Source organism: Dermochelys coriacea, chromosome 2 (assembly GCF_009764565.3).
Source record: "Dermochelys coriacea isolate rDerCor1 chromosome 2, rDerCor1.pri.v4, whole genome shotgun sequence".
Lineage (NCBI taxonomy): Eukaryota > Metazoa > Chordata > Testudines > Dermochelyidae > Dermochelys > Dermochelys coriacea.
In genome coordinates, this window is record NC_050069.1 from 107,037,054 (window position 1) to 107,052,178 (window position 15,125).

General features: G+C 38.9%; 1 protein-coding gene across 7 annotated transcripts in view; it reads right to left on the reverse strand.

The window, feature by feature from the left end:
- Window positions 1–15,125, reverse strand: part of CARMIL1 (capping protein regulator and myosin 1 linker 1) — a 251,772-nt gene that overhangs the window by 83,679 nt on the left and 152,968 nt on the right. For 4 of the 7 annotated variants that reach the window (XM_038392027.2, XM_038392028.2, XM_038392025.2 and 1 more), the window contains exons 17-21: window positions 13,785–13,854; window positions 10,575–10,586; window positions 8,042–8,123; window positions 6,936–7,035; window positions 6,796–6,850 (exon numbers count right to left, since the gene is read on the reverse strand). In XM_038392027.2, coding sequence (XP_038247955.1) covers window positions 6,796–6,850; window positions 6,936–7,035; window positions 8,042–8,123; window positions 10,575–10,586; window positions 13,785–13,854 — 319 coding nt within the window. The remainder of the gene's footprint in view (window positions 1–6,795; window positions 6,851–6,935; window positions 7,036–8,041; window positions 8,124–10,574; window positions 10,587–13,784; window positions 13,855–15,125) is intronic. The other 3 variants (XM_038392029.2, XM_038392024.2, XM_038392026.2) reach the window with 1 other exon arrangement.

The window sequence follows — 15,125 nt, forward strand, 5'->3', positions numbered from 1 at the left end:
GACTCTAAAGACTTATACTAAAAATGTCTTAAAAAAACATACATATAAACACAGACTCATTTTTGTCTTCTCCCCGCGGCCCCAAATAGCCAAAGGCAATAGTTTATGAATTACAACATAAGTCTTCCCTCACCTTAACCTTGCTGAGGCATCACAACTACTAAAGACATCTAAGAACTATAATACAGAGTTGATGTGTTGTAACTTAAAATATTTCCCTTTATTCAACAGTCACCAAGTTTATAACCCTTCAAAAAGTGAATACCCCTTTTAGAGACCAAAATGCTTGTATAGTACTACCTATCACTACACAGCCCAGGCCCCTTGTCACTACTGTATGACAAGTAACAAATTATAACCAAAAAGCATGTTGCATTGAGATGTATGTTTATAAACACAGAATGATCACAGATTTGGAGGCATAGTGAGTTTATAATTAAAGAGTCTAACACTGACAAAGCAATGCACTGATTATTTTAAATGACAGCTATCAAATAATTGTTAATTCTCTTAGTGCTGTCAGTGCTTCCCTGTTCTATTCCCTTATGCAGTCAGAAAAATATTAACTTCACATTGGAATGGTATTGGGACTGGATGCACATGTTTAATTGAGGTACTAAGTGCTTCTGTGAGACAGTCACAGCAGAAAAACAGGACACATGAACACACTAATCAGTCCAGCAGTACTTGCTTAAGCTACCCCACTGCCACCAAGTAAAACAAACGTAAAATGCAGGGGATCATCACTACATACAATCTTAATTATTCTTAAAAGGAGAAAATTCGGCTGTTGTGGAGCTTGTTGTATAGTAAAATGGACCATATCTGAACAGTGATTGATTAGCCGAGCAGTTTTCTTGTCTTGAAAAGTTAATTTCCTTTTAAACTTTGCTTAGGACTTTTAAGCTGCATTTGTTTAATTTTATAATTAGGACAAAAAACCTTTGTGAACATCAAAATGCACACTTGAACTTTTCCCACTATAAGACATTTACCTCCCATTAAATGAAATTAATACCACCACAGCATCCTTGGATTACTAAAGAATTGCTAGTCTGGCTAGAGTAATTGTATCTCCAGTGATTTAACGTATAAATTAGGCCTGTTAGTGCTTGAATTATACATTTTTCAGAATGGGGAAAAATTATTACACATTACAACCATTTTGGGACCTGATCCTGCACAACACTGAATGTCTCCTGGAAGGTAATCAGTAGGGCCCTACCAAATTCACAGTCCATTTTGGTCAATTTCATGGTCATAGGATTTTTAAAATCTTAAATGTCATGATTTCAGCTACTTAAATCTGAAATTTCATGGTGTTGTAATTATAGGGGTCCTGACCCAAAAAGGAGTTGGGGAGGAGGGTTGCAAGGTTATTGTAGAGGGGGGGAGCGTGGTACTGCTACCTTAATTCTGCACTGCTGCTGATGGCGGCACTGCCTTCAGAGTTTGGCAGCTGGAGAGTGGTGGCTGCTGGCCGGGAATCCAGCTCTGAAGGCAAAGCCACTGCCAGCAGCAGTGCAGATGTACGATGGCATGGTATGATATTACCACTCTTACTTCTGTGCTGCCGCTGGCGGGCTGCTGCCGCCTTCAGAGTTGGATCAGAGTTGGGCTGCTGCCAACAGCTGCTGCTCTCCCGGCTGTTCTGCTCTGAAGTCAGCGCAGAAGTGAGGGTGGCAATACTGCAACCCCCTTAAAATAACCTTGTAAACCCCCCTGCAACTCCCTTTTGGGTTGGACCTCCAATTTGAGAAACACTGGTCTCCCCCCATGAAATCTGTATAGTATAGGGTAAAAGCACACAAAAGACCAGATTTCATGGTCTGTGACGTGTTTTTCATGGCTATGAATTTGGCAGGGCCCTAGTAACGAGCACTCTCAACTCCAACTGATCAGACCATGTCATCCTTCTTCAGATGTTCCCCTAGTTCCCCTTCTCCGCAGCATCAACTTCAAACTTCTTGTCCTTACTTTCAAAGTCCTACAAAACTCCGTCCAACTTTTTTTGAACGGCACTGCCCTCCTTCCAACTCAACAATGCCAGCTCAGATAATCCACTAGTCTACTTTTACTATAACTGTTTCTACGCTTTCTTCCTTGCCAACTCTCAATGCATAGAATGCCCACCTTGAGCTGATACACCTGAACATCTCTCTTTCTCATTTGAATCCCTTCCCCTGAGAGAATGACAAGAAGTGAGCCAACCAGGACATTTAAACACCGAATATAAAAATGCCTTTATTTTTTCATGCTAGCCAATAGACTTAAGTGAGTAACTGACACTTCATTTCTGTTACCCTATCTCTCCTCCTGCAGCTGCTCCCGATGGTCATGCTAGCCCCACATTGCTTCATGTCTAAAGTTGATTAGTTTGCCAGCTAGCTCCTCATGATAGAGTTCTTGTCTTTTATCTGCATTATGAGCAATCTGCTATACTCGAGTTTCATAAAGTAATTATTAATAATAATACTTGTGTCTCCTGCTGGCTGAGGAATGAAGCTCATAACCTGAACTGATGTCCAGTGTAGGAATGAGTGATTTCAACGAGGCTTGCAGGAACAAACTCATTCATAGTGGCCCACCTCTCAAACTTAGGCAGCTTCATTTTCACAAGTTGAGAGCACAGTTATGCTTTCTGGTATTTTGTTTTCTTAAACAATTATCAACGTATTCAAATTTTTCAGCATTTAGTTAGGGAGCTCATCAGTTTCTCTGAAGAGCCTGATGTTTACTTCGGCTATGCAGTCAGAACTAGAGAAGGTTGGGAACTACTTTTACAAAATGTCTCACATTGGAAAATGCCAAGTCACTGAACAAAACTGTTCACTGGAAAGGGTCAGCTTTGACAAATTTCCTGTTTCGAAATTTTTTTTGAAAAAACAAATGCCATTTTGACATATCTGAAACGAAAAATTTCTGGTTTTCAGGTTGAAACAACCATTTATTTAGAAATTTAAGTTAATTTATAACTTTGAAAAAAGGTCAAAAATTAAAACAATTGACCCAATCTGATTTGGGGGTGGGAGGGTGGGGATTTTTGCCTGATGAAAATTTTCAACGTTTTTGCCGTAATTTGGGATTGGAAATGTTTTCAAAATCCTCATAGGATGGGAAAACTGTTTCCTGTCAACCTCCATTTAAACACTGATGGCAGAGTTTGTAGTCTGAAAAATCCCCTGCAATGCAATTCTTTCAGCTCTTTATACATATGGTATTGCCACGTTACAAATATAGACAGCATGTTATTCACAGCATGTGATGCATTTAAACGCTTTCATTTTCACAGTATTGACAGAGAGGTAGGTGAATTACTAACTGGTTTTCTTGTGTCTTTCCCCTGCCCCTACTGAATGAGTAATGAGTGAAATGCTTTAAATGATTTAATATCATGAGTGCAAAAATTCAACCAGGAGCAAACATTACTCTACAAAATCAAAAAAGAGAGACCAGGTGTTAAATATGCATGAGAATGCAATATCTGAACTGAATATTTCTTTTTAAAAAATCCTGTATAAATAGATGTGATTCTGCACAGACCATAAAAACTTTTATTTCCCAGCAGTACCCTCTGATTTCAGATGCATATTGGGAGTTTGATATCAAACACACACACTTTCTTCTTTCCTGCTGCAGAAAATGGATGTTGAACTGCTACATTAAACATCTTTTAAATTGACCTTATTCAGGGAGGGAATAGGGGGAAAAACATTTCTTATAAAGAATGTAATTAGAGACCATATTACATTTGGTACTGCCACACACTTGCTAGGTACCCTTGGGGGTTAATTATCAAATTCAATTTATTTAATCTAAGAATACAAATGCTTTAAAAAAACCCAAAGGACCCAATCCTGCAAGGTGCAGAGAGTCTCCTGTGAAGTGCTAAGCACCCTCCACGGACATCAGAACTGAGGGCATTCAACCCCTTACAGGAGGTTCAATCATCAGTTTGACCAGAAGTGCAGCATCCATTTTTCTGCAGCAGGAAAGAATAAAGTATGATAATTATATGGCCCCTGAAACTTTACTGCAGTGCTAGGAAATAAAAGTTTTTATGGGCTGCGCAGTATAAGATCTATTTATAGATTTAAAAAAAATACAATTCAGGTATTGTATTCTCATGCATCTTTAACACCTGGTATTTTTTGGTTTTTTTAAAAATTGTGTAGAAAAATGTTAGTGGCTGGTTGCATTTCTTCAGTCATTATGCCAAACTACTAATCATTTAAAGCATTTCATTCATTACTCATTCAGCAGAGGAGGAAAAAACCAACAATTAGTATCCTGCTTCTCTATCAATGGGTATGAAAACAACAGAGCCTTTAAAACACTACATAGCTAAGTAACATGCTTTCTATATTCAACACAGCAATAGCTCTGTTTAAAGTATGTATACATATCTGAAGAATTATTTTGCAGGGGGTTCTTTCAGATTATAAACTCTCCTCCCAGCGTTCTTAACATCAGGTACTACAAAACAGCAGATAATCTTTTTCAACCATTAGTTAAGTAACAGTTATGATTAAGAAAAACAAAAGAACTGAAATGAGAGGATCATTTTACAATATTGGCAAGCATGTGAAAGTGAAGATACCTGCATTTCAGAAGCACCTCAGCATGGACAGAGAGTCATTCTTAGAGTCTATCTGAACAACTTATTCACACACAGGCCAACAGAGTTCGGGCTTATGAGCTAGATCCTTCAGATGCTAGAAGACAGTTTTATTGTTGTTTTCGATACCCATGAATATACCAGGCACCTCATAATGCAGATTAACAACAAGATCCCTACCCCGGGAAATTTACAAACTAATTGCAAACATGATGCAAAGAGAGAGAGAATAAAACTGTAGGGAGGGGGGAGTAGACAGGATTACAAAAATAAGATCACATGGTTCTGCAATGAAGATTAGTGCACAGCACAAAGAAGAGGTGGCATTTTTTCAAATGTCTAAATAAATGACTTCATTGGCTCACTTCCTTTGTCACTGGAGAAGGGTGTTTGAAGGCAGAAAGTGACTTAAGCAGTGCTGTCCCTTGGGTACCGTGAAACGCGGTGACTGCTCTGGGCCCTGCGCTTTGGGCCCCCCCAGGCCAGTGCAATTGGCCAGCAGCCAAAACCGTGGGCACGCAGAGCAGCAGCCGAGATCCTAAGTGTGCGGGGTGGTGGCCAGGAGCCCAGGGATGCTGCAGCACCCCCTGCACCCGAAGTTCCCACACAGAAGGCGGGGGCTGATTTGTTCCGGGCCCTCCACTCACCCTAGGGACTGCTCTGGACTTAAGAGAGGGTGAAGGCATGTTGTGTATCAGTTCAGGAGGGACATGGAAGAAAGCCTGAAGATGGCTTTCAGGTGAAGTCAGATAAGTAGGAAGGGGAGAAGCAGTTATACAGAGCCTTAAAAATGAGGACAAGGATCTTTGAGTTGATGCTGAGGAGGAGAGTGAGTCAGCACCTGGATCCAAAGAGTGTTAGTCTTTGCACTATGCATGAAATGGAGAGTACAGTACAGGAGCCAGGGTAGGCAGAGAGGAGAAGGCTCTAACAATCAAGACAGGAGATGGTGAGGGCCGGACAGAACCCTGTGTGACTCTTATGAATAGAGGGAGTGGGAGGAGCAGCTGAGAGGTCAAGAAGGAGAGGATGGAGTAGAGGTCCTAAGATCTGGCCAGGAAATAATCAGTCATTAGAAACCTTGGCAAAAGCAGTTTCAATGGAGTGGAGAAGACAGATGCTAGACTGGAGTAGTCTAAAAGGAGAGGAAATAGAAATAATGGTTACACACTGTGGATTCAATGAACTTGGAGGTGAAGGGAATAAAGGAGATGAGCCAGTAACTGGAGTCAAGAGTCAGTTATTTTTGGAGGATGGAGAAAGCAGAGCATACTTGTAATTTGAGGGAGACAGAGAAGAGAAGGAACTGCAGGTGATAAACATGCTACAAAAAACCTATATAGGGCAGAGCAAAACAGAGCACAGAGAGGTCAGCATCCCTAAGAAATCCCTTCTGGCCAACCCAGGAACAACGCACATAGGGCAATGGGGCAGCAAAGTCCAGCCAACAAAGGTTCTTTTGGAATTTAGGGAAGGGTTGGAAAGGAAGACTGTAGGACAAGCTGCCAATGGAGCACTCAATGCAAAGATTCATTAAAATTACCCACTGAAGTACTGTACTGAGAGAAAGGCTTTTCCTAAGAATGTGAAGAAAATAATAAATATATAAAGAAAAATGTTCCTTTAATTTCTTCGTTTTCTTCAGTTTTTCTTGGGTGAAAGATTTTGGCGGATGCAGCAATTCTGTATGCTATTGAGCAAAAAATGTGGTAATCAAGAATAGTATGAGGAAATACCCATTCTGTATTCTGCAAGTGTTGCCTCTCCTCACCCTACCCCTCAAAAAAACATAGGGTTGCAATCTTCTACTGAGAAATGGAAAATGTCTAAAATCTGTGCCTATAGGACTGTATGACTTACAGAAAACTAGGTTAAGAACTTCAAACATTTTGGAATAAATTATTCTTCCAATGTGCATCTTCTATTACTGCATAGAGAGAGTTCTGAGCATGCACTAAGAGAAAAACAGATCCCCCTTTAGTTGTATGCAATCCCAATTACAATTTAAAGCTAATTTCTTATTTAACAAAACAAATATCAGTACAAACAAAAATGTTTTTTATAATGTTGTCAAAATAACAGGCAGCAAATAAATTCACAGTAGTAAACCAGTGGTAAACTGCAAGGATGATGATACATAAAATATGCATTATTACAGTAAGGTAAAGGTTACTCACTGAATCCTCATCTTGAATCATCTGTACTAAATTATCAAGTACAGGAGTAAGATTTCTGCAGGGCAAAAAGACAGAATTAAAATCAGCAGCTTTTCACTATCAGTTTTGCTAGTATTTAAAAAAAATAATAAAAATCTTACTTGGATTTCATGTTGTTAAAATTTTTGCCTAACGCCAAGTGTCTTATTGATTGATTTTTACTAAGCCAGATTACAAGTGTCGAGAGATCAGATTCTAGGCCTGTGAGGAATCAGATTAAATGCAGAATTAAAAACACACTCCATTTGCTAAACAGGGTTGAATCAACAAAACTGCATTCACTTGAGTGACTTAACACCAACATGTCAATTTAAGAGTAGCAGCCATGTTAGTCTGTATTCGCAAAAAGAAAAGGAGTACTTGTGGCACCTTAGAGACTAACAAATTTATTAGAGCATAAGCTTTCGTGAGTTACAGCTCACTTCATCGGATGAAGTGAATATATAAATTTGTTAGTCTCTAAGGTGCCACAAGTACTCCTTTTCTTTTTATGTCAATTTGAATGACTCTGGAACACTTCTTTTAAATTCTTTTATTTTTAAATCTTTTGGTCTCCTTTCATTTTCTATTGTTCCACAAGGCAAACCTATTGTTTGTGATCAAACCATTTAAAAGCTCTCTGCTAATCAGCAACTGCATACACAGCAGAAAAAGAGGAGGAGGATTTAATCCCTAAATCTCACTCCGCCAGCGAAGACTAGGACAAACATTCTTCTCTTTGTTAAGCAATGGAGATCTTTTCTGTTCCTTGGCTTTGAGAATTAGAGGAACTTGCTAGCTACATTGCCAATCTCAACAGTTATATGTACCAACATGCTCTTGCAGCCTCCAGATACAAAGAGGCTAATGTAAGAAGCTTGTGAATAAACCAACCTGCTAAAACAGGCTGCATTTCATTCTGTTCTTGGGTGAGAAAATGAATATGCTGAAATCTGGCTACCATATTGATAAAGGCAATGTTTCAGCTGATGAAACTTACTAGGCACTGCATAACTTTTGGATTCAGCTATCTTAAGCTTAAACAAAGCCAAGGACACACTTTGTTTTGATGCCATTCTTAATAAAACCTGTTGTGATATTGAAAAACCCCACACAAAGCCCTATGGCACATAAACATTATTACATCATGGGATAAAATTATTTAAGTAGCGTTTCTTAATCAGCTTCAGGGCATGCATTACCTTTCACCCCTTTTACATGTACTTACCATTGTCTGAAATGTCTAGGCTGATGATATTGTGTATCTCTGCTATGCACCCTTCCAGAACTTGCGCACCTCCAGATCTCAACTAGAGACAGACAAAACATCTGCAACTAATTAAGGTATTTTGATAACAGAAAATAGCAGCAGGAGTTTTGTAAATATAAAGGGTACCACATAGAACAAAAATAGCAACAACATTATAACTTGTTGACACTAATGCTACAGCCTACACAGAAATCTCTAAGCTTATGTCTCGTGACATGCATATAATAAAAATAAAATTCTCTCTCTTTTCTGGTAACAAGTATTGGACAGAAGCTTAACCAGGGATGGTTTTAAGTGGTACTGACAAACCCCCTTTCACCCTTCAAGCTGGCAGAGACTTCGGGGTTTTGCTGCTTGCCTTATTGTAAAAATGTTTAAGTGCTTTTATGTTCCTATTGGGAAGAATGGATATCAATCAACGTAAAAGCCAAAGATACTATGCATTCCTTTCCATCCTTGAATTCTAGAGACAAAGTTTTACAGTAAGACCCTTCTGCTACCTCTAAGCACCAAAGCAAGGTGCTATGTGCAGCAGAGAGAAGGGAGTTGGTGATAAGGAGCAACAAGTCAAGGATCACCAGGGGTTTGGTCTTTTTTGACCAATCATGACTTTTTAAAAAGCTTTATAACAGCTATAACATTAATAAAATTGTAACAGCGAGAATCAGAAGATGAGCTTTTCCTTATTCAAAATGGGGATGAGGAAAAACATTAAGACAGAAAGGATTACTTGTGTGGTTTAGAGTACTGTATTATTAATCTGAATTATTGCAGCATATTAAAATACAGTTTCAAGATTTAGTGAAATTTCTGAAAAGGCTTCAAAGACAGGGATCACAAATTATTAAAACCAAACTTTAAAAGGTTAAAAACTATTGACCATTTCTATGAATGGCATACTAAAGTAACGTTTTCCGAGAAGGAAAAACATTTTCATATTTCTTATTAAGGCAACACAATCATGTCTTCCTTACATAATCACCCAGAGTAGGACCACTAAAAAAAAAAGACAGTAATGATACATTTTATATTTGCCACTCCAAACTATTTTCTGGTTTTCATGAAACCAAAAGACAGGATTTATAAGCATAAAGCTGCCATTTCACCCATCGGGGGGGGGGGGGGAAGCACTGTCTCTGTTATATTGCTATGCATAAAAAAGGGGAAACATTTCACCTCATTTGTAGATTTGACCAAATATCCTGAACCAAATTGGCATATTTTTGTGAATATTCTCTAAGAAAAAATGGTCCTTTAACCCAGCTCTAATCCAGATTCACTAATATTTTGTAGCAATATTTTTTAGTTAACCGTTCTAGCAATTTTTAAGAAAGGCTGTAGTTTTCTCATCGGTGGACAAAGATCCTAATGCCCCATTTCGACTTTTATTACAGTGATGGGGCCAAGCTAAAATCTTAAATATAAAATACACCTAAATCAAGAAGGATATTTTGTACACAGCTCCTCTTTTTTCAATGGACTGAAAGAAAACCCTGGATCCAAACCCTCCTGGAACTGATGGAGTTAAAAATCTAAATCTGGATCAAAATTTGTGCAGCTTTAGTCCATCTCTAATTAACTAATAGCATTTGTAACACTTGCAATATGCGTGCCAGAATCATTCCACTTCACTTTGGAATTTGCTCACTGACTCACACGCTACTAGACAACCCTTTTACACAACCTGCCACATTAATTATTGTTAAGCCAGTGGAACTGACATATTATATGAACTCGGCCTTTATTTAATTTGTCTTTTTAAAAATATGGACATCTTAGGGGCGTATTATAAATTTGGCTTTGCTCAGACTTGAACTTGTGTTACATAAAAAAGAAAGTATAACTTAGACAAACATTTCTCTGAGCACATTTTTTATTGGCTACATTTCAACAGACTGTCAGTTTCTGTACTCACAGAACTTCTTTTTGGATTCAATAAACCTTATAAGAATCTCGAAAGGGATTCTGTATCAATCAATAATATGGTACAATTTCTCTGCACCAAAATTACATCCAAAATAGGGCTTAAATGCTAATTCTGTGCATGCTTTAAATACACACAGGAACAATTTTTCAAGGGCAGCTTCTAAGTTTGCATCCACAATTTTATATTTGCAATTTTTAGGGGACAAATATAAGAATATTGATGTCTACTTAATGTAAGGGTAAAGAAACATTTGATCCCAAAAGTCAGAGAGAGTCAAAATTATATTATTTGCTCCCACAAAAGACAGAGTGTACAAAAGTAAAGATTAGGTTTACAGTCCTTTGTAAACTTGACCCATGACAGGATATAAAACCCCACATCCTGTGTCCATACTTCTGAGATCACAAATACCAATACATCACATATTAAAAACTAGCTCTTCAGCAATTAAAAAGCAGAAAGCACAGCAGAAGCTATAATGTACCAGTATGCGGGGAGTGAAAACAAAACTGCTTGCTAATTTAACGGTTAATATGCTGAAGGTAAGGCATGGAGGGTACTTACACAGTGACCAAGCTAAGTGAAGCAGAAGGGAAAAAGAATGAAATATATCAGTGCTGAGCAGGTAGAAATAAAACTGCAGTTTTCATAATAAAATTAGCAATATAAAACAATCAAGCTCTGGATTGGAGTTAGTACACCAGAAATTTGATGTGCTGGCAAATAGAGAGAGAAAAGAAAGAGAGGAAAGGAGAAATTTATCTTTCCATGCAGAATTAAGGCCCCCGGCCCTGCAGCTTGGATACAACTTTGCATGAGCAGGGAAAAGGAAGGACAAAGGTGGAAGCATCAGGGCTTCCTGCCTCTTATTGCTACACCCTAACAGGAGCTGGAGTTGGGAGAGAGGAGGGAAACTGGCTCTCAGACTTCATTGCTGGGCAAAGGCTGCGCTGATTGCTCATCCAGAGCGAGTCAGAGGTCTAACCAGTCTCAGCTCCTGTCAGGGTGCTTCCTACCCTACATTATGGATGAGATTGTTGCACGCATAACTTTTTTTTAAAAGCACAAGAGGATGGATGAGGTTTAGTCATGGGGAGACAAGTCAGGGCAAGGGACTATGGAGAAATGTCAGTTGACTGACTGGCTCGATTTTCTCTTTTACAGCTGTTTTAAGTTCACATTTTGTCTTGGGGGAGGTAATCCTTCAAACTAAGCTAAGCAGGAAGCCTATTTAAGTCACCAAAAGGCAGAAGAGAACACCATCTCCTGACTCTGGCATTACTCCTGGGATACACTTCCTCCCATGGGGCAGGAACCACAGTACCAGTACAGGCTTGGGCAGTTTAATTAAGAAAGACGGGGTGAGAAAGGGGCCGGTCTTTCTGCACAAGATGTGGAAGAGGGCTCACAAGGTGATAGGTATATGCCTTGATCAGACTTGGCACAGTGTTCAACATAGCATGGCCCCCAACTGAGGGGCTTCCTCCACCCCCAGGCCCTGGTGGTTTAGCTTTCTCCTCTACTGACTTCAGAAATTGCCTAATTCCAAAAATTGCCCCCATTAATGCCAGCCCTTAAAGCCACGTCTGTGTCTTCCTTCCTGTGAACTCTAGGCAATTATGTATGTAATTTACAATCACGAAAGTCAACTACTCTTAAAAAAAAACAACAAAAAAAAAATCAGGACTCCATATTTTAAAAAATGGACTTTGAAACTAGACCCCCCATTCCCCCCTCCCTCGCTCTTCCTGACTTGAAAGCTATCTTATTTGCAATTTATACACTACTGCTCTTTAAAAGAAAATGGTTTCAAAAGGATACAATAGGTCGAAACAAAGTACTAAATGCATTCAAAAATAGGTTGTGTTTCTCACATTAGGGAAACTTCTAATGTAATTCCCACTCTTTACTGTGTGATCAATCATCAGACAACAACACAGCATAGGATAAGAATTCTGCACTTCAATTATGTTCATCAAGTTGAGCTCTCTCCTATTTGGAGGGGAAGAGCCAGATTTGACAGGCCCAGAATTTAAGATATGTCAAACATACTTTTTTATTTAAATCTTGAAAAAAAATCCACCAATTCTCCCCAAATGAGTGCTGCCAACTTCTCTTTTAGGAGACCAACCAAAACCTATTTCTGGCTTATCTGATTATTGGAGGTGCAGGTAGTGAGCTGAACCTCTGCTCTGTCAGTGTGCTTCACTCTCGAGAAGCACTTCAGAAAGCAGGATTTGTGTACATTTCAGTGCTCTGACTGCTCACAAAAATCAATCAGATGGATGGGGACGATGCAACGTGAATAGGTATGTCATGTGAAAACACACACAAACCAGAACAGCTCACGAGGTCTTATTTTCAGGTCAACTAGCCTCAAGTTTTCCTATCCTCTTTTCTCAACAAATCTCCACTAATTAGTTCCCTTTCTTCATATTGAGGCCAAGCATAGGCATAGTTTGACTTCTATATTTGGCGGGGCAGCTCCAGTCAGCCCAACAGGGCTGCACAGGGGGACAAGGGGGGCAAATTCCATGCCTGCCTGAGGCTTACCGTTTGGGAAGGCTATGTCCCATCTACCTCCCCCAAACACGCCTGCTACCAAGACATTATGCATCTGGTCCAGAGATGCCGGTATACAACTTAGTTTGAAATTGACACAAACAGCATTCAATACATATCACACTATGGATGCCCCTTCACTAGGACATTCAAGTCACCTTTACAAAAAACTTATGGGCCCTTTCCTCTGGGGTTTTCACTGCTAAGCTTAGGAGGACTAAAGTTCAGACTACTCTTTTGTTCTCATATTTGTTTGCAAAGTCCACACAGTTGTGAGTGAGTGACTCTCCTCCTTTCCCCAACTTCTTCAGTGATCTTTTATCTATGCAGCACTCATAGGAACCATCTAGTGAATGCAACTGGGTCTTTATACTGAACAATGCTAAGTAGTTCTATGAGATAGAGTGCCAAGTGCGTCAAAAAAGTGCTCAGCACACAGCAAGCTCCAGCCTGTGGAAAGGGTAGAGAACCGAAACAAAGTAGTAAACTTTAGCTTCAAACTTCCAATGGATTATTATAAACAAGGGTGCTTTTTTAAAATTTATTTTATTTATTGTGGAAAAATTCAAAGAACATTTGGACCAGGCCTCTTAAAGTGAAAGCAATGTTTAAATAATCTCTGACAAGAGGTTCCAATTGGGACTAGAAAACCAGAGAGTTTCTTACAACATCTGAGAGTGAATCTGGGAAGGGGTTCAAAGAGAAACTGGGGAAAAGAGAGTCAGATTGCAGTAAGAGCTTCAAGATATGCATCTTGCTGCTACCCATTCAGCTCAGGTTGCCTGGGGTTTAGAAAAGCTCACTTAATATTACAACTCCATTTTACAGTGGATGCCATGCCTTTAACAGTGCAATGCTCTGCATCATCTAGAAAAATCTTTGCAATGATCATTACCAGCCAAGCCCACTAAAAATAGTTTTACTCCTATTTGGTTAGCACTATATATATATATATATATATATATATATATATATATACACATACACACACATATACATACACACACACACACACACACACACACACACATATATATATATAGTAGTGGGCTTGGCTAGTAATATATACATATCAGCTCATTTTTATAAAATAATTTATTCTTTCTATATCTTTTAACTACAAAAGAGGAGCAAATGGTTCCATGTATCTGAGGAATAGAGTAATTCCAAGTAATTGCTGCTGTCCAACTTGTTCTGATACAGTATTCTTACCTCACAGCTACTGAGGTCTAAAGACACCTCTTTCAGGTTCGGATTACAAGCCAAGCCTAATAAGATTGCTCTGAAAAAGAACAAGATTAGAAGTATTATAAAACACCAAATTCACAACAAAACCCAAGCAGTAACACCACCAAAAATTCAAAGAGCCATATCAAAACAAAACACAGCTATTATGTTACGCTTAAATGGCAATGACAGTGTAACTCTTTATGTTTAGTTAGAATCCTGCAGCGAATTCAGAAGGGATGTAATGCAAATAAATACACAATAAAACAGATTGCGCATCAACGTTCACCACAGACATTTCCTGCATTTTTATCAGAAGAACATTAATGATTACAACATTAGAGAGCTATCACGGCAGTACAGCACAGACTATTTCCCAAAAGCTTGCAGGATTTTTTTTTTTTTTTATTAAAGTGTATGGTGCACTAGAATCATGTTGCGATTAACCTTGGAGCAGATCAACAGTATTTTCCCTTAGAACATAGTATTTAGTTTTTAAAGTTAAACATCAATTACTTGAAAATCTACATTTTCACTTCGCAAAGGTAGATTGCATTATACAGTATTACTTTCATCACACAAACATAGCCATCATCAGGGCATGCCCGTCATTGTCTTGGGAATCCCCACTCACCTGTATCATTACCATAGAACATGATGCCATTGTCATCATGACCAGGTGATATCACAGCCTAAAAGCATGTGAATGAAATGAACTTCAGCTTACTCACATACATGCCACAAATGCTGCAACTCCTTTTCACAGTTTGAACAAGCAACTGCTAATCAGCTGTTTCCACATAAACTTCACCCATTCTGTTCCCCCTGAAGTATAGCATTTCCAACACATGTCAACATATAGACAATTCTCAGTTTATCCATGCTGAGAATTTCAAAGCACTATTCCAAACAACATGGGTACACGTTACCTTTAAATTGCATGATGCATAGAAGCAGGACTCCAAATTGGGGAGGGAGGAAGTTATGGAACTGAAATCCTCCAGGGTTGTCTCAAATCCACCCTTAATATAGATCCACTGTCATCAACAGAATTGCACCAGGGACGAAATCTGCCCAAGTAGCTAAATGCTACCGTTTGTATTGGGACCTTAGTAATAGCAAGTATGTAAGTATGTGCGCTTCGGAGAGCACCTCAGACAACTACTAGTGGCTTCATACGGAGGAGGCTGATGTTAAATCAGCTACTCAACAGAAAGATGGAATAACTTTTTTGCCTGCCCTTCACTACAGCCAGGGTCAAGCTAACAGAATCCGAAGTATTCAGTGAGAGACAAAACATCCTGTTTTGCTGAGCACATGCCTCAA